This window comes from Anomalospiza imberbis, chromosome 11 (assembly GCF_031753505.1).
Source record: "Anomalospiza imberbis isolate Cuckoo-Finch-1a 21T00152 chromosome 11, ASM3175350v1, whole genome shotgun sequence".
In the NCBI taxonomy this organism is placed as follows: Eukaryota; Metazoa; Chordata; class Aves; order Passeriformes; family Viduidae; genus Anomalospiza; species Anomalospiza imberbis.
In genome coordinates, this window is record NC_089691.1 from 7,047,620 (window position 1) to 7,075,040 (window position 27,421).

The 27,421-nt window shown below is 48.0% G+C and overlaps 1 protein-coding gene across 3 annotated transcripts in view; it reads left to right on the forward strand.

Annotated features, from left to right (window-relative positions):
• Positions 1-27,421, forward strand: part of CACNA2D2 (calcium voltage-gated channel auxiliary subunit alpha2delta 2) — a 210,598-nt gene that overhangs the window by 70,289 nt on the left and 112,888 nt on the right. For all 3 annotated transcript variants that reach the window (XM_068201629.1, XM_068201630.1, XM_068201631.1), the window contains one exon: positions 12,411-12,527. In XM_068201629.1, the coding sequence (XP_068057730.1) occupies positions 12,411-12,527 (117 nt within the window). The remainder of the gene's footprint in view (positions 1-12,410; positions 12,528-27,421) is intronic.

The following is a 27,421-nucleotide window of genomic DNA, read 5'->3' on the forward strand; positions in this document are numbered from 1 at the left end:
TGAGTGTGCAGGAGCTCGTGGATGGTGCGTGTGAGCCTTTTCCAAAGAAAGAAGCATGTGACAGGCTTGTCCATGCTGCAAGTTTCCCATTCTCTTGATGATAAGCTACGAGGAAATGGGGATGAAATCAGAAATTGGCAACATGCTGTCAGGAGGGATTAATTTCTGTCCCTGATTAACTTTATGCTGGAACAGCAGGAGACGAATACTTTACCGTACATGATGCAACTTTTTCTTACACCGAGTAGATCTGAATCCACCCCTGGTCCTATGCTGCCCTCGCTGTGTTTTCTTAGGTTTGGCAGGGCCATTGCTCTGGATGTGCAATGACAGGCCAAATACATTTTTCCTGATGCTGATGGAAAATACTGAAAAAAAAATATACCGGTGCTTTGAGGGGTCTGGCTTGAGCTGTGCAAGAGTTTTGTTTCTGCTTGTAGAAGCTTTAATATGCTGGTTGGTCCCTAGAGCTCTTGGTGGAATATTAATAGTCTCCATTCCTGTGCTACCTTTCCTCTAAGGCTTCCACAACACGTTGCAAAAATTAACAATAAATTCTTTCAAAGTGGGAAGTCAGTGCAGAACACAGGAAGGTAATGTGGCAGTGATCACGCAGGCAGGTCAGTACTGTGTGTAGCAAGGGGGGGAATACAGACTAAGTCCCCTCTCTCAGCCCTAAGTACCAGAAAATTACTCAAATTGCTCCCTGCCTGTGCCTAAAGCTTAATTAAGACCGTGGCTGTCATAGGGAGAGCAGGTGTGGAGCCTAAACAGTGCTTTGTGACAGAGCAGAGCTGTGTGGGGAGCTGAGCCTGGCACACAGGTGGGTCTGGAGCTCAGCCCTGGGTCTGAGTGTGTGCTTGTGTGCAGGAGAAAAGGGCTGTGGCAGCGGGGACAAGAGCCCTCAGACACTGGGGGAACTGAAGAAGGAGAGGACAAAGCAGGTGGGGGTGCAAGTGTGTGCACAGGTGTATGTGATGGTGGTTGAGGAGACCTGAGTATTTCTGGCTGCCCTGGGAGTTTGGCTCCCCTGGCCCAGCTCTGGCTTTCACACTGTGGGTGCTTCCCTGCACCCTGTTATTCCTGGGGGGTGATGGGGCCCTGGGGACTGAGGTTCTTCTCACCTGTGGGACAGCTCTCCTGAGATCATAGCAATGTACATGGGCAGCAGGAGTGATGCCAGGATTGCAGAGCATCCTGCTGCCTCCTCCTTGGCCCGGTGGAGAGCAGAAAGTCATTGACCTGCGCACAAGATCTTCAGAAGGTGATGTGTCTGGTTGGACACCTGATCGAAGGTGCCCAGCTTTGTTGGACACCTAATCAAAGGTGCCCAGCTTTGATTGATGCCTGGATATTTTGAGGACTGTTTGGAATAGCATCCAAGGACACTGTCTAATTGTCACATTAATTGTAACTTGAACCAAAGACACATAGGTGTGAAAAGCATTAACTTGTAGGGAAAGAATAAATGAATATGAATTTTTTGGCATACAAGAGTAAAAACTAAAGTAGGACAAATCTTCAGAATAATAACAGGGCACAGCAGCACAAGGCAGAAGTGCCTGTTCTTTGTTAATTTGAGGTCTTTCCACCAAGAACATGGTTTTTAATTGCAGCAAGAGTTTTTCAACTTAGGCATCATAAAAAGTTTTCAAATAGGATTGTGAAGTACCAGAGCATTTTGTCCTGTGAAAGAGGAATCTCCATCACTGGATTTCCTTAAGAACAGGTCAGAGGAACAGGTTAGGAATGAGAGAACTGTGGTAATTATGTTAGAAATGACACATCCATGATGCCACCTTTTGCTGGGGGTATGGGAACAGGTTGAGAATACTTGAGTTGATGAGATCTGTTCCAGCCCTATTATCTGTGATGCTGCAGAGGTTTCTGAATTTTTTAGTGGCATCTTTCCATTCAGATGTCAGACCCCTGGAGGTTGCCTTCAGAAGACACATCCTCTGGGATCTCTGTGGGTACATATCAGTCCCACCCCTGGGCCTCTCCAAGACTGTGCTGAAAACAAACCTTGGCTGAGTTTGCCAGCTGTAGGGTTTAATGCCACTGCTAAAGTCTTGCTGGTGATGCTTTTGAGAAGGGACTAAGCTGAAAATCTCAGCTGAAACAACTTTGCAGAGGGTCACCTCTTTATTAAAATCTCCAGGTACATGGTGTATTCTTGTTACAGCTCCTGAACCCCACTGGTTCAGGGAGCAGAAGGCAGTAGCAGGAAAAAGGATGAGTCTGGAAATGTGTGGAAGAAAGCTGTCTGGAAATCTGTTCTCCATATCCTCTGGTGATAAGGCAAAGCTTTATGAGCCTATTCCACAACAGAGAGCACTTTATATTAAACACCAGCAATGACTTTGTAGCAGTCTTCCCTTTCAGTGACTAAAGGGGCTCCAAGAGCGCTGGAGAGGGACTTTTGACAAAGGCATGGACTGAGAGGACAATGGGGAATGGCTTCACACTGCCAGACGGCAGAGTTACATTAGATAATAGAAATAAATTCTTTATTGTGGGGTGGTGAGGCTCTGGCACAGGTTGCCCAGAGAAGCTAGGGCTGCCCTATCCCTGGAAGTGTTCAGGGCCAGATTGGTCAGGGCTTGGAGCAACCAGGGATAGTGGAAGGTGGTCCTGCTCAGGGCAGGGGGATTGGAACAAGGTGTTCTTTAACCCTTCCAATCCAAACCATGCTTGATTGTGCAAAAACACTAAAGGACATCAGCCAGGGAAGCCTGGGCTCTTCACCACCAGTGGATTAGAGCAGAGTTTGTAAACAGCTGTTAGGTGGGTCCTGAATGAGACACAAGGGATGGGTTGGACAGGACGGTGTCTTCCAGCCTTGCTTCCACCGAGCCTGTGCCTTTACAGAAATGCTTCCAGTGCTTGAGATTAGGGAGAAAAGCTTGTAAATGTGAATGTCTGAAGTGCAGAGAAAGCCCCAACACCTATATCAGAAGGTAAATCAAGAGAATTGCAAAGTTGCTGTTTCTAAAAGTTCAATTTCTTTAAAATAGATCATTACTCTGCAGAAACCTGTGGGGGTAACTGTTGACAGTGCTGACTTATGCTGGCCTAGATTTCAATTGCTTTAGCTCTAATGAGAGATTTAGTTTAATTCCATGTCAGTGGAGTCATCCCAAATTTGCATCACTGCAGCTGAGAGCTGAATTTGGCCAGTGGTAGCCATCAATAAAAATAAAAGGCAGTGTGGGGTAATTGTTACTCTTTCTTGTGTTGATAAAAGGAAGCCTCTAATGTGTCTGGGAGTGTTAGAGGCTGCACAGCACAGCCTTTTTCCACAGCCCTTCCTGCAAAAAGCAACAGCATTTCTGGCAAGGAAGATAAAGCTGTTTTGGGAAAGAGGTCTGGTTATTTATTTAAAATCAAGTCTTTGAGGATCTGGGAGTCCTGCATCACTCAATGCAGGGTAAGGAGCTGTGTGTGCTTTGGGTATGCTCGCAGGGGATGGGGAGCAGCCTTTGCCCACCTGCAGCAGCCCTGCCCCAGGCACTTCCTTTCTCATCCTCCTCACTGCCAGGGAAATGGAGTCTGGTGAGATCCCATTTTGGGTCTCCATGAGCTGTTGTAATTTCAGTGTCCTAAACATTTAGCCTTGAGAGAAAAACTGCCGAATAAAAGAAAACAGTTTTAACTGTCCTGCAGCTGTGTGAAAGGCAAAACTGCAACCACAGGGGGTCCAGGAGGGATCTGAGGAGCAGAGATGTTTCTTGCTTTATCTTTCCCTAATGATTTTCATCCTCTTCATTCTCTTAGGGGTGCTGGGGAAAACCCAGCATAATCCATTATGTGGAGGCATTGATTCCTACAGAAGTCACAGAATGGTTTGGGTTGGAAGGGACTTTAAATGCCATCTCCTACCAACCCCCTGCCATGGGCAGGGACCCTTTCCACTAGATCAGGTTGCTCAGGACCCCATCCGCTCTGGCCTTGAACACTCCAGGGATGGGGCAGCCTGTGCCAGGGCCTCACCACATTCTGAATAAAGAATTTCTTCACGATATCTGCCCTGAAATCTAGCAAAATAGCAAATCTGTATCTGTGACAGCACCCCTCCTAGGAAGCACCCAGGGTATTTGAGGTGCAATTTTAATGCCATTGATCTGAAGTAGGTGTGCTTTGTGCGGACATAACATAAACTGGTTACCTCTTCAACAAATCGTGAAGGAAAGTAGTTGAGGCACCTTTTAAAAATACTGTTTTCTTTACTAAAGCTTTTCTTATGTCTCACATAGCAAAGAGAGGAGACAGACTCCAGGATCAGGTTGGGGTTTTTTTGTTTCTGTTTTACTGTACAAGCTTGTATTTTTAGAGATCATGTGATGTCTGTCTGCATTTGGGCATTTTTCGGAGAAGCTGTAGTTGTTCTTTCTCTCTTGTACATTAGCACAACAGGCTCTGAGGGGCTTGTGCCCTGACCTGGCAGCAAGAGCCACGCCATCCAAGTGGCTGTAAGTGTGCAGAGGAGGGCCTGGGCAGAGTTCCCATCCTGGTTGAGACCTTCTGTCTCCAACTATGCAGCAATTTATTTTTGCAGCGCTTTATCTGAAAGGAGAAGGCCAAGTTGGAAGTTGTGTGATACTGAATTTCCTTGCAGAAGATTCTCACTCTCTGCAAACACCCAGGCAGGTCTGTTGCTCTGAGAGTTCCTTATACAAGGGTTTGGGATGATGAAGACTAAAAGCTGCTTTCCAGGCCGGGAGAGGTTTTCTCTAATCCAGGCTAACCATGCATAGCCCTTTATCCCTGCCTAGTTGCTAAATTATGTATAGCAGGCCCAGGTCTGCTTTAGGGCTGACAGGGATGAAGTCTCAGCTGCAGAGGCTGGTGATCCTGTGCTGAGGAAGCAGAAGTCCAGCCAGTGCCACAGAGGATTGGAGGTGTGGGTGCTGGGGCAAGATGGAGAGCACTGGAGCAGCTCCACCTCTCCATCCCTGGTGGTGTGGGCTGCTTTTCCCTCTTCCCCCATGTTCTCTGTGGTACTGCTGCCTTTTATCAGGCTCTTGAGTGAACTAGAGAGACCTCAGTTCTATGGTTTGTTTCCTTCAATTAGAGCTGACCATCCCCGAGGAGCAACTAAACTTCACATTTCCCTGTCCTGCTTCTGCGGGAGAGCTGTGAAGAGCTGCTCGGAGGGTGCTTGCTTTTTATGAGGTCGGTGGGAGGATGGAGCACAGCAGGGAAATGGCACTGAGGAGAGAGGGAGCTGGGGTTAGTAAATGTCAAGCTGTTTGCCTCCTGCGCGCGCTGCAGCACGTCCGCAGGGCGCCGCAGCAGCGGCTGCACCGAGGACAAGGCAGGGCTGGTGACAAAGGGCTCTGAGGGAGCCACTGCCCACACTGCTCCCAATGGGCACCTGGGCTCAGGGCTGTGCTCACAGAACTCTGCCCTCAGGGCTGGTGGCATCCATGGTACCAGCTCTGGGAATTGGTGCGGGGTAGATTTGCAAAGCCCTGTCTGAGCTGTGGCACCAGCGCTCACCTGCAGCTGCTTCCCTTTGCCTGTTCTCCGTGACTCTCCAGCAGGGAGAGCCAGGATCTAGCACCTTCCTGGCTGATCACTGCTTCTCCAGAAGGCCATTGCTGTGCCAGTGCCCATCCCCTGGCCCCTGCAGTGGTGTGTGACCCGCTCTGCACCAGGAGGTGCAGCACAGGCAGCACTGCCCGTCCTGGCAGGCTGTCAGCGAGGCCACTGTGGCTCTTATCACTGCCTGCTCTATTGTCCCTGACGCTGCGCCGAGCCTGACATCTCCTAATGTAATACAGACACCACGATGATTACCATCATTGCAAGGACTATAAGCACCAGACAATGAAATTTAACAGCAGTAGGTGCAGCAGTGATGAGGGGTGAGATGGAAATTGTGCTGTCTCTGCTCTCTGCCTATGGCCCTGAGCAGTCTCCACCTTGCAGCAGGATCTCTGGGGTCTGGCACTCCTTTTCCTCCCTGTCATCCAGCCACAGTGTTCCGTGCTTGGCCTCAACCATCTCACGGTGCTCTTGTTGGTCATTTATACCACTGGGCAATTCTCCTCAAGGCTCCCACTTCATCAGAGGGGTCTGCTCTGTGTACTCAAGGCAAAAGCAAGTCTGCCCAAGGGTTCTCCCCTCCCCTCCTCACTCATACTCTGAGCTGTGGGGAAATGATAGGATCCTGCAGTAGGTGAGATGAGACTCAAGACTGATGCTTGTCTGAGGGAGACCAACAGATCCTGAAGGTCCAGGAGAAGTTCCAGACTAGCATCTGAGCAAGCAGTGCCTCTCAGGGCAGGTATCCTACTGCAGTATTGGCTGTATCGCTGAATTCCCTTTGCAGACGCCATGCCTGGGTCACTGTACAACACTGATCCCAGGCACGGGTCTGGCTGCAGGAGCTTGAAGCATAACCCTGAACAGACACCTTCCCTGCCCCTATAATAATGCTGACTTTAATAATAAAGGGCATTTAATAATGCCCTTTTGTTTTCCTGCTTGCTGGCCTTTGTGGGGTGTGACATGGCACAGCCCAATTTCTGGGGCATGAGGGTTATCTTAGGTAGGGGTGGCTGTTGTGCCTGCAGAGATGTGGTTTGGTCTTTGGCCTCCCTCACCTGGAGCACCCCAGCTTTGAGGTGGGATGCTCTGGGAGCAGGAAGGCAGCTGCTCTGTTGCTGCACGTAGTACTTTGCTCTTTTGCAAACATGCCAGGTTTGCACTGTGATTAAACGCTGCTGTTTGGACTGCAGCTGTCCAAACCTGCTGTATTGGATTCATACGGGGTGGAGAAAAAAATTAATTTCTGGAAAATGACTATTACCCAGCTCAGATGCCTTTCCAGCAGGAGCTGGAGCACCACAGCTTCTCCCAGCTGGGTCCTGAGCAAACCCTAGGTGGGGTTTGAGCTGTGGGTACAGCTCTCTCCTGGCCCAGTGGGGCTAAGAGCTTCTGGAGTTACCAGGTGCTCTGCTGGGGTACAGCTTTTAGGTTGGTGTTGTTCTTGAGGAAGGTAATGGGGGAGTCTTGGCATGGAGGTGATGCTGTGCAAGCACAGTGCAGTACTGCCCCTCTGATTTTGGGGAAGGGCTTCTTCTTGGCAGATGTGACATGGAGTTGGGGATGGAGGGATCTGCTTTGGGCTGCAGGTGTACCCCACATCCCTGCCCTCCCATCAGTGTCCTCCCTCATGTCCTGGATGAGGAGGCTGGAGACAGTTGGCAAGGGAGGCTGAGGAGACATTTCTTACTTTCTAGTGGTGCTTTACTGGGCTCTCACCTGAGATTTGTTATTTTCCTTCGTGTTTAATCACTGAATACCTTGACCCATGGGAAGGTGTTGGGCCCTCTCATGGCAGCTCATCAAATGGTGATTTCTGCACTTATGGGAGTATTTCTGCACTCGTTCCTTTCTCAGGCTGCCAAGTTTCATGGTGCTAGTTGTGCTTACAGGGAACTGGGGAGAGGAAAATGCTTTCTCTGAACTCTGACAGCTCCCTGAATATATAGGCACAGAGGGAATTAAAGGCAGAGATGAGCATCATTTGTTGTGCATTAGAAGCAAGGCAAACAAGTGAATTTAGAGAATGGGTATTTCAAGACAGTATCAGATCTGCCTCCTTGGCTGTACAGGTGCTGCTGGGAACATGTGCTGACAGTTGGTTGTGTTACCAGCTTTGCTCTAAAGTGAGGCCACTTCGCACTTCTGGGCTGGTTTAAATCTTTTTCGTGGCTGTTTGTAATTGCACTGTGCTTAGGAGCATTTAGGATTAAATCTTTCATGTTGCAGGTTGTCTTGAACTGTTGGATTTTTCTTCCCCCCACCGTTTTCCTTTTTATTTTTTTTTTTTTTTTCAGCTCAGTACTTTGTATTGTTTGGCTGCTGTTAATATTCCCTCCCACTTCCCCCTGCTCTTGCCACTTTTTACTTCACTCTCAGCATCCACTGCTGGACTCCTTTCCACTGCCAGGATTGGATCTTCTGCTATGGTATCCAGCTTCAGCCCTTCCCAGACATTTTATTGAGACATTTTATTCATAATGTGGTCTCAATCCCCATTCTCTGAGTACAGCAGCTTCCTCCTCTGTGCTGCCTGAGGGCTACTCCCCCTGTAGGTAATTCAGGGGCTCTCTACAGCCCTTCTCCTGCCGAGTAATCTCAGGTTTGCCAGCCACACTGAGCAGGACTAGTACAAGGGCATTACTTCTTGTTTCAGCGTGGCTGGAGCAGCGCAGCATTTGGCGTCACTCGTGTCCCTGCATTGCCACCCACCTGCCCTGCCTGGCAGGGAGGCTGTGAGGGGATGGGACCTGTTGCTCAAGGTATTGCCAAGCAAAACCCAGTCTGCCAAGAGCACACAGCCTGCAGCCCTCCTCCCCGAGGGTGCCGACACAGCTGGCTGTGAGGGTACGAACATGGACTCACAAGCAGCAGTTCCTTGACTCCGAGGTCACCGGTGTTACTAATTTCAAAAACAGGTCCCAGAGCACTGGATCACAGGAGAATTTCAATGAGAATTGCTTTCTAATCTTCACAAAACTAAAGGTTTTTGCCATCACTGAGGAATATTCAGATGTCTTTGGCCAGAGAATCCTCCTTTTGATTCAGCTCAAGGAAAAATCCAGTATGGGAAATGTCACCTTAGATAAGTAAAACCTGGCCATGTTCTGAACAACCCAAAGCAAAATGCTACAGTGGAGACTGTGAAGTTCTCTGAATTGCCTGGAGCCCCACCATTCATTCCCCTGCCTGTCTGGGACGTTCTCATGCACGTATGGTCACTGTTAATTTGTCTTGGATTGTTCTAATTAACGCCAGTGAACTGTTCAGCCACAAAGACTGCAGAGCTCTGCAGCTGCAGAGAGGCTGAGGAACAGCTCCTGGTTTCTTTTTCTGTTCTTTCCTCCCTTGTGGACAGGTACTGTTTCTGTCTGTAACCAATAGGAGACAATTTTGTTTCATAATAGGAAAATACTGATGTCAGGACTCCCTCCGTACCCAAAGCTTTCTCCTTGAAGAATGCTCCTCTTTGCTTTCCTAATTGCTGCCGCTCAGCTGGAGATATCCAGCATCTTCCAAGCACATGACTTTGTTGTGCTGTTACTTACCAAGGGGTGAAAAAAGAGTGTGCGAGAATATTGCTTTGTGTTGAGCTTTCCTTGCTTTAACCCTTTCTGTGCCAATGGGGAGTGTTCTTATCTAGTGCAGGATGTTGCGGTGTTGGCAATGCAAGCATTTTTTGGTCTGAAGCTTGGGGTGTGATGGAGCTCTGATGTGAAGAACATCTGGAAATTCTATCCTGAGCCTCATCAAAAACTGGTTGAGGGATTGTCACCCTCTTCTCTGCTCTGGTGAGCCCTCCCCTGGAATCCTGCATCCAGCTCTGGGACACTTAACATAAGAAGTAGATGAAGGAGGTGCAGAGGAGGGCAATGCAGATTTCCAGAGGGCTGGAGCACCTCTGCTATGAAGACAGGCTGAGAGAGCTGGGTGTGTTCAGCCTGGAGAAGAGGAAGCTCTGGGCAGACCTTAGGGCCCCTTCCACTGCCTAAAGGGGCTCCAAGAAAGCTGGAGAGGGACTTTGGGCAAGGCAATGGTGTGATATGATAAGAGGGAATGGCTTCACACTGAAAGAGGGGAGGTTGAGATTAGATATTAGGAAGAAATTAATTACTGTGAGGGTGGTGATGCCCTGGCACATGTTGCCCAGAGAAGCTGTGGCTGCCTCATCCCTGGAAATGTTCAAGGCCAGGTTGGACATGGCTTGGAGCAACCTGGGACAGTGGAAGGTGTCCCTGTCCATGGCAGGGGGCTGGAATGAAATGGTATTTAAGGTCCCTTCCAACTGAAACCATTCTATGAAATAATTTCTTCTGGAGTCTGGGGATGTCTCTTAAATGTTTTCTCTTACTAAAGCATCCTCTTTGGAATCCCTGTGCTCACAGAGTCACACAGGAGTTGCCAAATTAATGTGAAGTGTGGGTGGTGTGGGACCAAAGTGATTTGGGTGAAGCCCATTTCAGACAAATCAGGTTGTAGGGGTTGCCTTTCCTTGAAGGATGGCAGGTATGGAGTATGCAAGAGCAGAGCCTTGGGGAGGGCACTGGAGCCATGCTCCATGTGTCTCTTAGGGACTGTGCAGTCAGATGAGGATCACAGATGTCTGGGTCTTTGCTCTTGGCTCATGGGCCATGCTCTTGCAAGTCAGTAACCATGAAAACTCACAGAAATTCTGTTTTCTCCAGAAACCTCGGGAACTATCGGATCTGAGCCTTTTGTGTGCTGCCCCACTGACAGAGGTGGGATGGGTTACTCTTCTGGCAGCAAGGGCAGGCCACCTGAATCCCTTGGGGCTTTTGGGGGAAGAAAAAAGCAGTTGCTGGAGTAGAGCTAGCATGGAGTAATGGTATACGTGGACATAAGGCTGCTGGAAGAGACTGCTGTTAGGAATTTCCTAATGCCATGGAAGAAAGGAGGAGCTTGGGCAGAGCAGGGGCCCCATTGAGAGCTGCAGAAAGCAAAGTGAAAGCCTGGAGATTAACCCAGTAGGTCTGGAGGGACTGTGCACAGCTGAAAGAGCAGCCTTGTGCTTAGTCTCTCACTGCACTCCTGTGGCTTCAGCTTCAGAAACTGCTTTGTTTACCTATGAAAACAAAAGGGAGGCTGGAGGTGGGGGATATCTCTGCTCCGGCTCTTCAATTCATGATCAGCTGCCTTCAGCAAGTGGAGTTGCTGTCTACTCCAGCTTGTTATAAGGTCTGGAGAGAGAAGAGGGGGCAGTAAGTAGTTTTCCAGCATTTTAGAGGGTCTCATCATGTGCCTGAGCTGTGTGATGTGCCACTGTCCAGATCGTGGGCACCTGCCTGCCTGTACCTTTACTTTTGCTGGCTCCACCAAGAGAAAGAGTTGTGGTGGTATGAGCCTGGTGGGTGTCTCTGGCCGAGCCTCTCCTTAGTCCTGGGTGAAATAGAGGAGGTTCTGGGTACGTGTTTGTCATGTGGAAGCTGGTTGTTTACTGTTTGTATTTGGGTGCTGCTCTGACACCCAGGGCAGATGTGTCATGAGAAATTGCTTCTGCAACCCTGGTCCTCATGGCCAGGTCTGCAACAAAGCACCACTTCCAGGCAGAGTCTTTCACTTGTAATGAAGCTCCAGCAAAGAGAGGGTTTTGTCCCGTGGGAAGCATGATTCAGCTCCTAAGGATCATGCAAGCTTGGGTAGGTGCCAGACATGCTTAGCATGGAATTTGCAGTTAAGCGTGGAGTCTGCTCCCTCCTTGGGGAGGTCCAGCTTTCCTTGGAGGGTTCTCTGTTCCCATGTCTCCATGTCTGAAGCTGAAGGTATTTGTGAGTAGCCTGAGGATAAAGAGAGAAGCAGAATCCTATTTGCTTTGTGGTTTTCTTCATGTACCTTACTTAAGAATAGATAAGGTGTGTGGATTTTTTTTTTTTTGCTAGTTTCAGATGATGGCAATTAACTCTTTTCTTTGACCCTGTGTTGGCTGCACCTGGGTCTGCAGGCAGGTGGAGTTAACAAGTCACAAAATCATCTGAGGAGGTGACTGAGAGGTTCTTGGTTGTGAAGTCTTCTGGTGGGACTGATCCCTTCTTCTTGAGGCAGTGCTGATGCCAACAGCACTTCCCTTGGGTCTGGGGTTGTTCCCTGCAGTTGTATCGTGTGCCTGTGGGCCATTGCTGCCACTTTGGGTGCAAACATTCAAATACAGGTAATTGCATTGGCCTTCAGGATAATCCTGGTATAGATTTGTGCCTCTCCCCACCACAGCCTAGCCAAGTTCTGGACTGGTTGTAGAAATTCTCATTCCTTGAGGGTGCCAAATTACTTTGTCTTGGTTAGAGATGTGGGGTTTATCCTGCTTCATGTGATCCCCTTGTTCCCGTTCCTGGTACCCCGGGCTGCCCTGCTGCCCCAGTGCTGCCAGGCCCTGCACCCAGCAAGCCCTGCAGGCCGTGCTGGGGGTGGGCAGGGACTTGGGCTTGCACTTGCCAAGCTCAGGTGGCTTGCCAAGCAGGTGGCTTTGGGGAGGTGGTCAGTGGGCTTTGGGGATGTATTTGGGTGAGAGAGGGCACAGCAGCAAGCATGGTGGCTCTGCCTGTGCCACAGGAGTGGCTCAGCAGAGGCAGGGATTGGCAGTTCAGCTTTTGAGTGAGAGGGTGGGATGCCTGCAAGCATGAAAGGAGGCAGCTATAGAGCCAGTGGTGTGGGCAGCAGGTTGACTGCATTTCTGTTTTTTCTGATTGCAAAGCCTTTCTTCTCTTGCTCCCCTCATTTCCAAAGCTTATATTGTTACCTAATCCACATTGCTAGAATTCTGTTAGAGGATCAGCTTTTCTGTAGGAAGACTGCTGTACTCCTCACTAATATTGACTGTCTTTTTCTCTTGCTTCCCCGCTTAGATCTACGATGACAATAAAAGCCTATTTGAAGTCAAGGAGAATGTGCCTAGGAAATTGGTGGAGAAGGTCGCAGGGGACATTGAGAGCCTCTTGGCCAAGAAAGTCCGTGCTTTAAAGGTAAGGAGATAGGCCTGTGTGCTGATCCTTTGATGGAGATGCTCAGTTTAAACAAGAGGGTTGATGCTGGCATAGCAGTATGATCTCAGCTTCAAAATTATTTCTGTGATTGTGTGGCCATTTCTGGGAACTGTATCCTGCAGTTGGACGGATTCATCTGGACCATGTGAGGCAAGGATGTATCATGTGGGGATGTCCTCTAGGTACCTTGTTGATTTTTATCTCCTCCCACGGTCATGCAAACACCCGAAGGTACTGCCACAAGAATACAAGTGACAGCAAAAGCCTGGCAGCAAATTTGATCCAGTTATTTAGCTGGGGGTGTACAGGAAGCAGAGGGACTGCAGTGTCCCTGCTATGGCTCATGGAAGTATTTTGGACAAGGGGAGCCTCTCCTGTTTAGGAGATGATGTGATTGAAGGGTTTGTGCCAGTGCCTGGGACTTGAGCCCTGTGACTGACTGCATGAGTGGGTTGCCCTCATGGATCTCTGCATACATTTCCAATCTATTGTGCTCATTTGTGACACTCCTTTTAAAATGAACTCATTTTATCTGTAGTGGAGGAAGGTGACCTGATCCATAGTGCTGCTCAGTAAAACCCAGCAGTGGCTATAATGAGGTGGCAGCAGGGCCATGCTCTGTTACTGGGGCAGAGACAAGGAATTGCTTTCCTGGAGAGGGGGACAACCTTCTCCACTGCACAGGGGTATGGATACTTCCCCTGCAAGAGCTCAGGTGTCCTCTCTGAAACACAATTTTATCAAGTGGCATGACATTGTACAATTTGGCAGCGTGGCCAGCTTGGATGCAGCTTGTAGCTTGATCCACTGGAAGGGTGTCTGCAGGGTGATAGACAAGGGGAAGGCTTGGAGCAGGTAACACAGCTGATGTGACCTGTCCACAGAGGCACTACAGCCAAAAAGACTTGGCTTTTTCAAGTTTCAACTTGAACCTGAAAGACAGGAACCTGTCTTTCAAGGTTTCAACCTGAGAGACAGGAAACGTGCTGTGGTGAGAGAAGGGATGTTGCAGTAACTGAGGTGTAACTAAGGCAGTGAGGGCTTGGAAGTGACCTGTCTCCACAGTGAGTAAGAAGTGGCTTGGAGAATGTATGCAACAGGAATCACAGAACACACGTGTGGACTAGAGGAGTCTCAAGACTCAAGATAGGATCTCAGTCAAGAGTGGTCAAAGTCTGGCCTGAATCCAGATGGTGTGAGGTTGTCCACAGTGGCTGACAAAGATGGTTAACTGTAGGGACTTGGGTGAAGAAGATTTCTGTTTACCCAATTTCTTACTCTGGGAAGTAAAGAATGATCCTACTTGATACTCACACCAAATGTTTTAGCTTGAATGGAAGGAGCTGAAGTGGGATTAAAGAGGTGTAAAGTGTCACCACTCCATTTGGGATTGTGGAAGTGAAAAACAGGGAGACCAATTTTCTTCTTAACACGAACTTGCATCCTTGTGCTTCTATAGCTTGTGTGCACACTTGAGCATATATCCTATTCAATGTCCCAGAGATGTGCAGCACCTAGAGATGCTGGAGGAAGACACAGGTGAAAGAAGGTTGTTGCAAACTTGATATACACCTGGACAACACGTGGCTCCCATGGGATGCACAGGGTAATAACCCTGAGTTACACAGCATGACTGTGCTGAGGTTCCACTGTGACATTTGACTTTCAGCTCATCAAGTCACACTGTTTTGCTTTGCCCTTTGCTCTGAGTCACACAGATTTATAGAGAGTTTGTGCATCTTTTGGTGCTAGATCAAGGATTGAACTGTACCCATGGTACAAATAACCTTGTCTTCCAACTGTCTTTCTTTTTTGTTGGGTTTTTGGGCAGGACTCTCCGGTGTGCTGTGAAGGGCTCCCCTGTCACAGGGGTGATTCTGGCAGTGCTGGTTAGGTAACGGCACGTGGTGCTGTCTTTATAGTGGAAACAATGAACCCTTGACAGGGTTCCGTCTTTCCTCTTTCAAGAGGACTCTTTCAGAGTGCACTCTCAGATGGAGCAGATTTTACATCCAGTTTCCATGTAAATTCTTGGCATTTTGGATTGGTGGTACTAACAACAAAATCTGGAAAAGGGAAAGTTGATGGGGGAAGAGAAATTGAATCTTCTAAATTTCTCCCACATTTTGCTGAGCTCCTTTGAAGCAGTGGGGCTCCCTTAGCTCCTTCCATTCTCCTCCTTGTTTTCATCTGTCTCAACTCTCCCTTTAGTTGAATCATCTCTCCTGGAGTCATTTCCTCCTCTTCTCTCATGACTCACAAGAGTGATGATGACTTCTTGAAACATATTTTTCAGCATCTGAGTCAGGTGGGACTCCATGTATTGACAAGGGCAGGTGAGGAGGGAGAAATGGAGTCTCTCCTTGATGTATGAATTGCCCTGTCACTTGTGTGCTCACTCTTCTCAGGAGACATCCCTGTCTCCTTTGCTGCAGGAGAGAGGAGATATGCTGCCTGGGCCTCAGTGGGGCTTTGTAGGAAGGTGCTCACAAGCCTTTGGGCACACATCATGGGTGCACAGCTCAGAGCGATGTTCTGATTAGGTGGTGATTCAGTCCAGTCATCAAAGAACCTGTTCTCCTCTGTTTCTAAGTGAAAATATTAATGTGTCTTTATTAAACGATGTGCAGAGCATTTATTAATACAGTTTCTTACCTCGTGTGTTGCATTTTGAAGAGGCAGAAATCAACCCCAAGGAAACTGAACCTGTCTGGTCCTGACAGCCATGGTGCAGCACTGTGGCATGGATCTGGCACTAATGGGACACTCTGATTTCCCACGTGCATTTTGGAGGTGTGCTGGAGCCAGGGGTGTGTGGCAGAGAGGGTAATTGCTTCCTAAAATAAGGCATCTACAAGAGGCTGGTTATTTGGATGCTGTCTCTCCCTTTTTGTTCCAGAATATCATATCAGATGACAGTCTCATCATGGGACAAAAAAACTCCTACGGAGATGTTTTTGCAATCTCCACCTGTCCCACCTGGCACTGGAGTACCTACACCTGGATCCCAGGGGACTTCTACCCCATGTCCTACAAAACGGTTTCTGTTTGACATGGATTTGCATCAGCACTAATTGCCTTTTCCAGTGTTCTTTGTCGGTGATGATTCCATTGCTTCAAGCCTGACCTCCCAGTCACCTTTGGGCTCTGTACTTCCAGTTGCTTTTTATTCCCAAGATTTAACAGGAGGGGAGATAAAAAAGATGGCCTTCAATACCAAAAATGCATCTGATTTCCTTTGAATTGGAAGTAAAAGACTAAAGTGGAGTGACTCCTGAAGGAGATGACATTACATTTACCCAGTGTATTGCATTGTGGGGAAGTTCCAGAGCTGCAGGGGAGGTGTAAGGAAATGGGCTACTCTTGTCCACACTCATGAGCTTGTCCTTGCTCGGGCTAAAAAAGACACCTTTTTTAAGATGTGGGAAGGAGTGAGGTGGCATCTTACCAAATAACTACAAATTCCCCTTGTACTGGGAATCACAGCTGGTTGGCTCATGCCTTTACATCATCTGAGACTAGAGCTCTCATTGGGCTGGTTTTTTGCCAAGCAGATTCTTTGTCACTTTTTCAAATTTATTTCCTAAATCATCCTCAGTTTTTCAGTGTGTTCAGACCCCTCTTTGCCTTTGTATGTGCCCAGAGAGATGTGTACAGGCTGGGGCTTCTTTGGGAACTTGTTTGGGAGCCCAGCTGTTGGAGTTTGCTGTTGGTTCCCTGAGTGAGCCAGGGAAAAGCCATCACCTGAAGGTGTGGTTGGTGTGGGTCCAGATTCCCAAACCCAAGGGGCACTTTTTCTTTCTTTTAGAGTACTATGTTGAGTGCATGAGCGATGCCTCCAGGTCTGTTCTTTGCTGAAGCTCCGCAGACTGGGGGAGAAGGAAGTTGTGATTTGATGGAGGAGGAGGCTGAGAGGTGGAAATTTTAGATCCTAGGATATGTTTAAGATTGTTTCTCCTTTTTATATAGTTCTTGTGAAGGCTGCTTTTGGATGCTGACTGCTTCATTCTTCACATATTTAACCACAGACAATTTGCTTTGCCTCCTGAGAGCGACACATCCCACAGTTTACTGAGTAGGTTATGCCCTGAAGTGAACTATTCATGTAGTGTGACCAGCCTCAAGATTACTGTCTGTGCTGGTGGCCTTCCCCCATCTCCAGAAAGAGGCCTGCTGATCCACAAAACATGGTCTGGATGTCTGCAGGCTCTCACACTGCCCCGATGGTGACATGGTTGGGCTGGTATTTTCTCCTTAGAGCTGATTTAGTTTTGTGAGTTGTACGTCACTGATGCAATCTTTTGAGTTAAGGTGAAGTTTGTTGCATTTCCTGTGGACCTCAGCTGTGTGCAGTATCAAATATGATGTGTTGAGCAGATGTGCAGCAAAGTGGCATTTTGTGTACCAGAATCTATAAAGTGTACTATGTACATCTGTGTTTATCTTATGTAGATGTATGTGTGTGCAACAGGTTTGGTGCCCCTTGCGTGGCTCTGGTGATGAGAGCACTAACAGCACCTAGCAGGAGTAGGAGGAAGGTTTGGGGGGTAGGGGGGTTAATTGTATTTTTGTGAAATTTAATAGCATATTTTTGTTGCTGAGTATTTAGCTCCAGTGTGGAATGAGCATCTGGGGGAAAGCAGGGGTTTGGCAGGAGGGCTCAGTGGAGGAGGTTTCAAGGTTCCTGTTCCTTCAGCTAAGGTGTAGGAGGTCACAATATATTTCACTCAGATTTTACTGCAAGAGTAGTAAGATCTAAACTTGGCATTAGACATTTTCTTTTGGCAGAAAAAAGAATACAAAGGACAAGACTGGGGATTTCCTGTATTTTGCAAGCATCCTGCAGGGAAGTCTGGCTGGGTTTCCTGTGGCTACAAAGCCTGGGGGAATGTGGCTGAAGGTGTTCCCATCTTTCTTTAACTTGGATCCTAAGGGAAAGAGGTTGGAAGAGCTGGGAGAAAAGGTCGTTGGTCTGGAGATGCTTAGGGTTTTGTACTGCCTCAACCCTCTTTTGTTGATTTGTCTCCTGTTTTCACCCCTCACCCTCAGCCTTGAGTTTTCCCACTTACTGGCATTTTTTCTTCCCTGTTTCTTCTGAAGTATCTTCTGAAGTATTGATGCACTTAGTATTTGGCCATGCTTTAGGATCCTGTGATGAAGGGTGAGGTGAGAGTTTGGTGTGATACCACAAAGTACTGACCAAATCAGCTTCTCAGTGTGAAGCTGGTCAGGGGGACATTGCAGGAGGGAGGAGCTCAGGCCAGTTGTGCTTTCAGTCCTGGTTGAACACTCAGTGCATTACTGCTCAACTGGGACTAGTTCCAAGCTCCATTTGAGCCTGGCATGAGTATATATCAAGAGTGCAGAGAGGATTTAATTGGACAGGTTTATCCCTTTAACAATTCTGATAGCCCTGAGATTTCCCTTGCAGGTTTGTGGTGAATGGAGCCTTTATCAGGTTTCTGGTCTCTGATAGGGACAATAAAAAGTGCCACCTGTCTGACAAGCTGCAAAAATTGGCATACAGCAAAGCATCTCTCAGCCCAGATCAGAGCGTCTCCCTGCTCCCTCCTCTCTCAGCAGCAGAGGCACTGACCTCTGTCACGGCATGGGCTGGTAGAATATCATCAGGAAATCTTCTCTCCTTCACTGTTGGTGTTGTTGCTGTCCTCTGGTCTTGGTGACAGGCAGCAAAAGGGGTCAGCAATCAGCAGAAGCAGCCCTGGGGCTGTACCGGATTTCTCCTTTGTTTCTGGCAGAACAGGGTCCTGTGTCCATCTCCCCGCACCATGGAGCTGTCTGAAGGATGTTGAACCAGGTGCTCATCAGCCAAGTCATTGAAGTGTTTAACTGGAGAGGTGCCAGGCCAGGAGAGGGAGACCCTCCGGAGCTGCAGTGCACCGGGGGTTCACAATGGCTGCCAGCATGTGATGCCAAGACCTTGTGGATTTCTGTCCTGCAGTATGGTGCAGCCCTGGCTTTGACTTGAGGGGGACTTCTGGGCATGTCAGAAGACTACCAGTGGTCACGCTGTGGTCTGCTGGGTGCCAGCTAAGGGACACATTACCTATCTTGTCTAGGCAACAAAATGGGGTAGGAGAGAGGGAATAAACACAGTTCAGGTGAGCTCTGACACAGCCTGTGGGTTTGGTGAGGTGTGGGGCTTCATGCCTCATGCACTTCTGCACCACTCCAGCTGCATGGCCGTGGACAGGAGCTTGTGAGTTGGTGGAATAAGGACAACAACCACCAATCTTGCACATGCTGAAGTACAAACTATTTAAAGGCAGGACCTACATGCTTTCTTATTTCATAGTGACAAATCCACCCCTCTTCCCGCTTCTTTGGTAGTTGCTTGTTGGTGGTTTTTGGTTTTAATTCTATTTTTGATTCACTCCTAATCAAATCCTGGCTGACAGTCCCCGTGTGTGTGTTTGTTTGTTTATTTATTTATTCATTCATTTGTGCATATATGTGTGTGTGTGTGTGTGTGTCTTCTCCTGCCTCACAATTGTTCTTGTGCTGGACCTGCTCCAGTAATCCAATTTGAATCCAACCTCCCAGGTCTGGAATTCTAATTTACAGATTGCAGAGGGGAGTTAAACAATGCCCACACACCAGGATGGGGGTTGATTGTCTAATCTAATCAGGGACAATCAGATGTTTGTAACAAGTCTATCAAACCTGTATTGGGCCAGTTTGCTGAGTGATGTAACCAGCGTTAATAGCGCTAACATGATTTAGGGCTTCCTGTGCTTTCATGCAGATTACATTGAACGTTTCCCTTTCTTCTCCCATGAACACTTGGCAGCAGCCCAGCCCAATGGGCTTTACAACTTGGTGAGCTGCTGGGTGCCCTGTGGGGCGGCAGAAGTTTGCCAGGACCCAGGGGCTGCTGTCTCCACTGAGCTCCTGGGATGATCCTGTTTTGTGGCACATATGCAAGGAATGGACTCAGTGCCACCAGTGCATCTTGAGTCACAGATGGGGGAGTGAAAAGTGATGGTCCTGACCTGATAGGGTGTTCAGTAAGTCTCCACAGCAGATCTCCAGCCCTGTGCATGGCTGCTGGTAAAGAACAGATGAAGAAACCTTTGTCCTCCCTTGCCCTTGGCAGACTGAGGCTGTTGTATCTGGTACTTGCTGTAAGAAGTCTGGACATCCTGGTGTTTAAAGAAAACACCTGTCTGGTTTTTCTTTTCGATGCCCTTTCAGGGCCTGAAGCAAAAGAGGAGGCAAAACCAGCTCTGTGAACAAGATGATGTCTCTTAGTATAGGTCTCCAACCCAGAGTGGAGTTTCCTTACCCTGTGCAAATAAATAGTTGCCCGACTTTGCCCTTCCTGAAGACTGAAATACCCATCTGGTCCCTTGCCCTGTCAAGAGGTGAGCTGGTTCTCACGCTCCAGGTCTGTAGCACTTAGCTCTGCACTCGCTGCCTTTGCCCGGGGATTTATTTGAGGCGTATGGCTTCCTCCCTGCCGCGGAGCATCCTGGCGGAGAGCGGCGCTCGCCCAGAGCAGGCGCGGCCGAGAGGATGGCGGCCCGCTGTCGGTGCCCGCGCAGCGGCGAGGCCGAGGCTCCCGGGCTCGACTCACAGCCGTGCTGGCATGTCTAGCTGGGCTTTTAGCCCGAGCAAAGCCTGCCCTCACGCCCTCTCTCTGAGCGCTGCCAGGCTGGTTCGCACGCACAGGAGGAGGAATAGGAGCTCTCTGTTCCTGGGAATAGGAACTGACTTTTCTGGGAGGGTTTAATTGCTGTGCGTGCCTTGCCTTCCTGCGCTCTGCACCCCGCGCTGTGAGGAACCCAGACACCCCTGAGACCAAGAGAAGGGTAAAATAGTCCTTAAAGTGTTTTTACTTCCCTTCCTCAAACGGTGTTATGTGTTAAACAGCAGTTTGCATGTTGATTTTCAGTTTCTCCTGGTTTTTTTCCAGCACAGGAGCAGCGTTCCTAGCAGAGGTGGAGGTGACAGAAGCCCTTGGCGTGGGCAGGGGATTTGCAGCAGTTGTAGTGCTTGGCTGTCTCAGAACTCGGGTCCTTCAGCTTGGTCCTTACCCTCTCAAGATCCTGAGGCCTGGCAGGGCTGTCTAAGAGGAGGCATTTGCACGTGGTTGAAAGGGTAAAAGCAGCTGGGTATGACTTATTGGTATATCTGTGGAGATAGATATAGACATAAACTGGTGAGTGATGCAGAAGAGGAGGAGGTCTCTGAGGGAATTAGTGCTAGGGAAGGGAATTATCATTTAATTCTTTATAGAACAACCTTTAAACATGATTGGGAAGATATGCTTGCAATGATAGCAAAATAAAAGAAACCATGTCACTGAAAAAGGGATTTATTTGAATTTTCTTGGTTAATTTTGGCATGAGAAAATGCATTTCCACGGCAGTTTGGTACCTAGAGTTGCTTCCGCACCTTGCCCTGTGATTTTGTAATCCGTGCATCTTGGAAGAGGGTGAGAGGGGGATCTTTTTTCCCCAGGGTTGCATGTAGGTTTTCATGGAGTATGTGCTTTTGCACTTAGAGATGTGCTCTCAGTCCCTGTGGGTTCAGCCCCTGCCCTCCATGATGCTGTACATCCTCAGAGAGCTCTGCAAAGCCCAAGATCTTGGGCAGAAAAACCTCCAACCAATTTATTCTTGTTTAATGTTTTTTCCCTTGAATATTTCAGATGCATCATTTGGGGTGGAAGACTCATATTGAATGGGAGTAATTGACCTGGGACAGTGAATCATTTTGAGTTCATTTCAGGTGGAATGAGGATTATTTTTTTAAGGGTTTCATCCTCAGGCTAAACTAAAAATCCGTTATTTCTATAGCTGTGCTTACAGGCAGGTGGTGAAATTAAAGACTAATGAGTGAGGGGATGGAGGCTTGGTCCTGGAGGTTAATGGACTTGCATGAAGCTTTTTTGTCTCAAAAGCTCTCTTCAAATCCCTCTTTTTTCTTTTGTTTTTTTTTTTTTTTTCCCTGAAGAAAGTAGATTTAGCAAGTTTCATTTCTGCCACCTGCAAACTGCAGATCAGTTTTGGCAGAGTTTATCTCAGTAGGTCTCTGCACAGGAGTGACTTGAACAGCAGGGCTGGCTGCAGGTGAGGAGCAGGAGGCAGCCCCCAAGGTGCCTTGCATGATGAGTATTTAGCTTGGCTCTGGGCACGTGGTGCTGTGGGCACAGGAGCTGGCACAGAGTGTGCTCCCTGCCCTGGGATGGTGCCCACCAGGACCCTGCTTCTGTCCCACGTGGATTTGCTTTGTATCCACTGAAGCTTTCATGGAGCGAGTCTGAAATCCATCAGCATCCCGCCCTACCCCATAGCAAGGAGCTATTATATATTCCCAGAGCAGCTGATGTCCATTAAATGTTTGAGTGACACTACAACAATGTGTAAAATATCAGTGATAAGGATCTAGCAAATCTTAATAAAAAAAAGGCGACAAGAATGTAAATTGCCCATACAATTGTGATAAAGAGCCAGAGATAACATTAAAGAGATTGTATCAATTTAATGCAAGTTTTGTGCCAAAGCCTGTCATCTGCTCTTTGAAGAGGAGTTGTTGGGAGCCTTGATATTCCAGCAGACAGTGCTCAAATCATCCCAGTGCTCTGCAGCGGCCGTCCCTGTAGCCAGCGTGCTGTGTGGAAGCTGTCTGCTTGCTGAGGATTAATGGAAACCTCTCCTGCCTCTACAATAAAAATAATGTTCCTAGGAAAAAAATAAAGTGCCCTTCTGCCTGCTGGCCTTTGGGTCCCTCAAAATGCAATTAAAAAGCAACTTAATACAGCCTCGCAATGAGAAATCTGTCAGCGTTCAGAGGCACGATCTGAAGTGAAAGCTGCATGAAAAGGTTGCGAGCTACCAGCTGAACTGGGACATGAAGGCTGGAACTGGGGTCACTGGGGGAGCTGGAGCAGCTTCACGGACAGAGCTGGGCTGTAGCAGTGCTGGTGAGGGCACAGAACTCCTCCATAACCCAGCCTGGTGTGTGTCTCTGCTTGCCTGTCCCTGCTTGCCACCTGTTTTCTGGGCTGGTGTTGCTGCTGTATGCCCTTGGTTTCTGTCCCTCCTCTGCTGTTTAGGGTGTGCTGCATCTCTGAAAGTGGGCAGGTGACAGCAGTAAAGGCTATTGGAAGTACCCTACAGGTTTGATGGAAGGGGTAACTCCGGGTTTCTGTGCAGGGCTGTCAGCTGTAGGTCAGTATTGTGCCTGCCAAAATGTCTTCCCAAAATTTTAGGCATAATAACAGGAGTTAATTTTAAATGGTGGTTAGCTGTTTTTTTTCTACAGGCATGATAATTTTGAAAAAAAATCCTTTAAAGGTAATTCCATAGCAAGTTGGGGATTATAAAGGCTGGGAGTGAAATCTGAACACAGAGCTCCAATAACTGCCTGGTTTTGGTACTGCAAAGTTAACTTATGTCTTTGGCTGCCCCTTGTGTGCTGCTACCTGCACAAGGGTGAGTGAAATCCCACCCCAGCTCTACAGGAAGAGGAGCTGGAGCAACAACTGCTGGAGCAGTGTTTCAGCGGGATGCCAGTAGATGGCACAGCTTTTATATCAGCTAATTGTATAGGGAGCCAACGCCGGTCCGTTCCTGTTGCTAATCTTAGCCGTGCCTCACTCTCCACTCACACAGATGAAGATGTCTCTGCTGGTCTGCCTGTAACTGAGGACGTTGGATAAGCTATGGAAGGTGTTGAGCTTGTCAGCACTGTGGGGCAGTGGGAAACTGTGATGGGGAGGAGGAGATAAGAATCTTGTGCTTGGGTGAGTGTGGCAGCAGAGAAGCAAAATCCAAGATTGTGGTAGTGTGGCTTCCCAAGTGCATTCCAGCAAGTGCTGTATTCCTTTAGTGTAGATGTATTTGACTGCTCCAGCTTTATGCATAGGGAAACTGAGGTCTGGAGAGATCATTCTTTGTCTTTGATACACCCTGGAATAAGAGCTGTGCTTCCTAATTAAGTTCTGGAACTTTTAGCTACAAGGTGTCCTTCATGCGTGATTATGACAATAACATCTCCCTGGAGCTCAAAGCTCCTTCTCTCAGCTCCGCTCGTGTTTGGTGCTATTGTTCCCTGGCCACTTCAGGCTTTGAATGTGAATTTTTTTAGCAGTTTAGCAATTTTATGCACCCTTTTGAAAGAGTAAGAGTTGAACACATCCTAAATCTTCTCCCTGTGTGATGTTGCCCAGCTGTTCTGCACCTCCCCTCAAACAAAGCAGCCCTCTGGCCTGTTCAGGGATGAGTTTGTGGCTCTTGCTGGAGAGGTGGCCCCTGGAGTTAGGAGGGTTGCTCAAGTGCAGTAAGACAGCCCTGATATGGGGGGGAGGAAACTGCCCATCCCTTTGTGTCCCTGTCCTAGGAGATGTGCAGAGACCCCAGCATTAGAGGCAATCTTTCTTCCTACCTTCTGCCTGCTGAAGAACTTCTTTTCATGACTGAAATTGATTCTTGCAAGTGGATGGAAAGGATATATCCCAAATCTTGAGGGCCTGATGTGTGTGTAGAATATAAACCAGAGTGTATGTATGTGAGGCTGTAAATAGAGTTGTCACTCTAAAAGAAATGGGGTTTCTAATGCTTGTCAGATCATTTAAAAACCATTTTTATTACTAGATTACATTCTGAGATAAAGTTTATTGTAGCAAAAAAGAGGGAAGGTGTAGGATTTGACTGCAGATTTGGAAACGCACTTAAAACTTATGAAGAGTTTTTGAACCTTAGCTGAGGGCAGGCTGTCTACTTCAGGGTTTTCCTCCGGGGCATCTCTTGCCCAGCACATTTAAAGGATGATCTCTTGATTTTGGTGCAAACTCTGCCCTAGCATGTCACCTTTTATAATCAAGCCACCACATAACATGCAGACACTGGCACAGGAGCTCCAGCTGACAAGTCTGTGTCCTGTGTATGGGGCAGAAACCCTTCCAGGAGTCTTGGCTGGGAGTCCTGAGGAACTGCATGTTCCCTGAATGTGGCTCTTAAACAACTGCCATAAGGATTTTGTGTCAAAACTGAGGATCAATCCTGGCATGTGTTGACTTTTTTCTTCCCATTCTCTCCCCCATAACCATTGGTCCTAAAATATTTTTCTCTACTTACATCCTTTTTCTGTGCTCTTACTTTTAGCACTACATTTGCAAGCAACAGAAAACACTGTGTAGGTGCCAACTCTATTTTTAGTTATTCCTTGCAGATACGAGTAGCATCCCGTTTCTAACCCAGCCTTCTGTTTTTTCCTCCTAGTTGTTCCTAGTGGTATTGTCTACCTTTCATATGTACCAGTGGCACAATTAACAGGGTGTTGTTCTCTTGATGCAGCATGACAGAGAAAACAGCAGTCATCTCCTCCTGCCAGACTTGGGCTTCAGAGTTGTGTTGGTTTGCATGTCCCTGCTCCACCTCCCATCCTAGTTTAGGGCACTGCACGGCACATCACAGACTGGATGCTGGAAGAAGCAGGAGCTTTGCGAGTGCCACCTAAACTCCACAGCTGCTTGCAGGGCAGAGGTAGCTAGAGTGGCAAGGAGAAGGCTTTAACCCTGAGACTTGCACAGACCTATGTTTACCATAACATCTGGCTATTAAAAAACTAGATTTATTTTGCATGCAGACTAATGCAGAAAGCCCACACTGCTTTAACATTAGAGTTTTTGTGTCTCTCCTACTCCCAGCCCCATCTCAAATCCAGAACGTCTGCAAGGTCCCATTCTGAGTAGCTGCTCTTCTCCCTCTGTGCTGAGATTTCCTAAAACCTGGGCATAATAGCATCTCTGCTAATTATATCACTGCAGATTTATTTCATGGTAATATTATAGCTGGCCTCAGGCATCACCACTATCATTGGAAAACATCGAACGATCACAGCTTCTTAGCTGCCTCCATTAAACCTGGGAGAAGCGTCTGGGCCTGTTTATAAGTTTGTCTTTTGATGAGAGCCAAGGATTGATGAGCTAGTGGATGCGAGGTTTGCAGAACGTGCCCTGGAGGGAAGCTTCCCTCGTCACGGCAGCCATAAGGTGCAGATGGCGGGATCGCGAGCGGAATGCAGACGCAGCCAGGGGAGCGGGAGTGGGGCAGGAGCGGCGCCTTCATCCATCGAGGCAGGCCTTGTCCCCTCCCTGGCAGCACCACCCCGTGCCAGGGGCTGCCCAGCGTTCCACGCGGGATGGCTCCGTGCCCCAAATCAGTGCTGCTGGCAGCTTGGCTGGAGGTGCTCCCAGGGAAAGGGGGCATTTCGGGCAAGCAAGGGTCTTGTAATGCTTTCTGCTGACATTCTTGGAGCTAGGGCAGAAGAAAAAGCACAAATACCACTGCCATTTTTCAACAAAAAAAAAAAAAATAGAAAAATAATTCAAGAGTTTTCTGTATATATTCTTTGTTAGAAACAAAATTTATCCTGTGACCAGTATTCTGGGTACCGAGGCCTTCTGGCACGAGCGTAGCTGAAGGTCAGTGCTGTGTCCCCAGGCTTGTACTGTTCTTGGGAGCCAATCCTGTGGCTGCTTGCTGCTCCAGGCTGTGTCCCTTATGGAACAGAGCCATGGGATGGCTGGAGGTCGGTAGGATGAAGCATTTGGTGCTGGAGAGCTGGTATCCACACTCTAGGTTTTGGAGGGTATAAGGGAGTATTTCAGCATACGTCCCAGTACTGCACAGGTTTGCTGTGAGGCCACGTTTGTCTACACCTGAAGCCTGGCTGGCAAGGATGGGGTGACCATCATCCCCAGTCAGTGTGTTGGTCTTCCCCATGGATGTCGTGGTCCCCAAACAGCAACCCTATGGAAACAGCAGATTATCACAGATCTGAGACCCACCACATGTGGAAAAGATGAGGAAGTAACTTATAGCTCTTGAAATGGATCTGGGTAAAAGTAGATCAGTTGTTATTGATTTTACTCTATCTGGCCATAAAGTCCTTTTTGGTTATGGTGCTCCAGCATGGCAATGAGTGGGCCAAAAACTTAACTGAAATGGGGTCAATAAATTACATGCACAAAAGGCACTTACACTCAGACTGCATCAAGTCTCCTGGTAATTTCAGCGAAACAGGCAGAGCAGAAATATGCTGATAATTATTTAAATTAGACTCCGAGCATTGAATTTTTTTTCTTCAAGTAACAGCACTTCAGCACTTGTCCAGATGAGTGCTAATTTACCCAAATGGAAAGGTTTATTAAACATGCCAGCCAGTGCTTTAGTAATATTTAGGACAGCAATTTTGCTTTATTATATCTCTTAACAAAGAGGACACAGGCTTCTTGATCCAGCACCAGAGCAGTCTGGGGATGTTGGGGAAGATCCACGTCAGTTCTGCCTGGTCTCAAATCAAGGTACATTATTTCTGCTTCAATTCTGCCTCTTTGCCAAGTGCAAACCTGAGAATTGATTTGAAAAAGAACTTCACTGACTTGGCCAGTTTGAAGGACATTTAAAATCTGGACATTTTCTGGGTGCAGGAGTCAGAGCTATGATTTGGAAACACTGAAGGATGAAATTGAGTTTGGTTCAGTGAAATGGGCCCCAAGCCAGGTGCTGAGGAAGATGAGCCCAAGCTCTTCCGGCTGCCCCTTGCTCACTCTTGAACACACTTGACAACTGTGTTGTTTTGGGGAGAAATCTGGGTGCATGAAGATGATGCCACCCATCATCTGCCTCCCTCAATGCTCTGTCACGCCCTGCCTCCTGGTCTTGTTATCATCATATGCGTTATTGTCAGGCCTGCCTTTCACACTAATGCTGGCTTTGCTGTTTCCCTCAGGACTCTAAATTTCTTGGGTTTATATATTTGAGAACATCATAAATCCCAGTGGACTGACATTCTGCTAAAACATCCTGTAGAAGTCTTCTGTGGCTCTCTGGCTGTGGGGG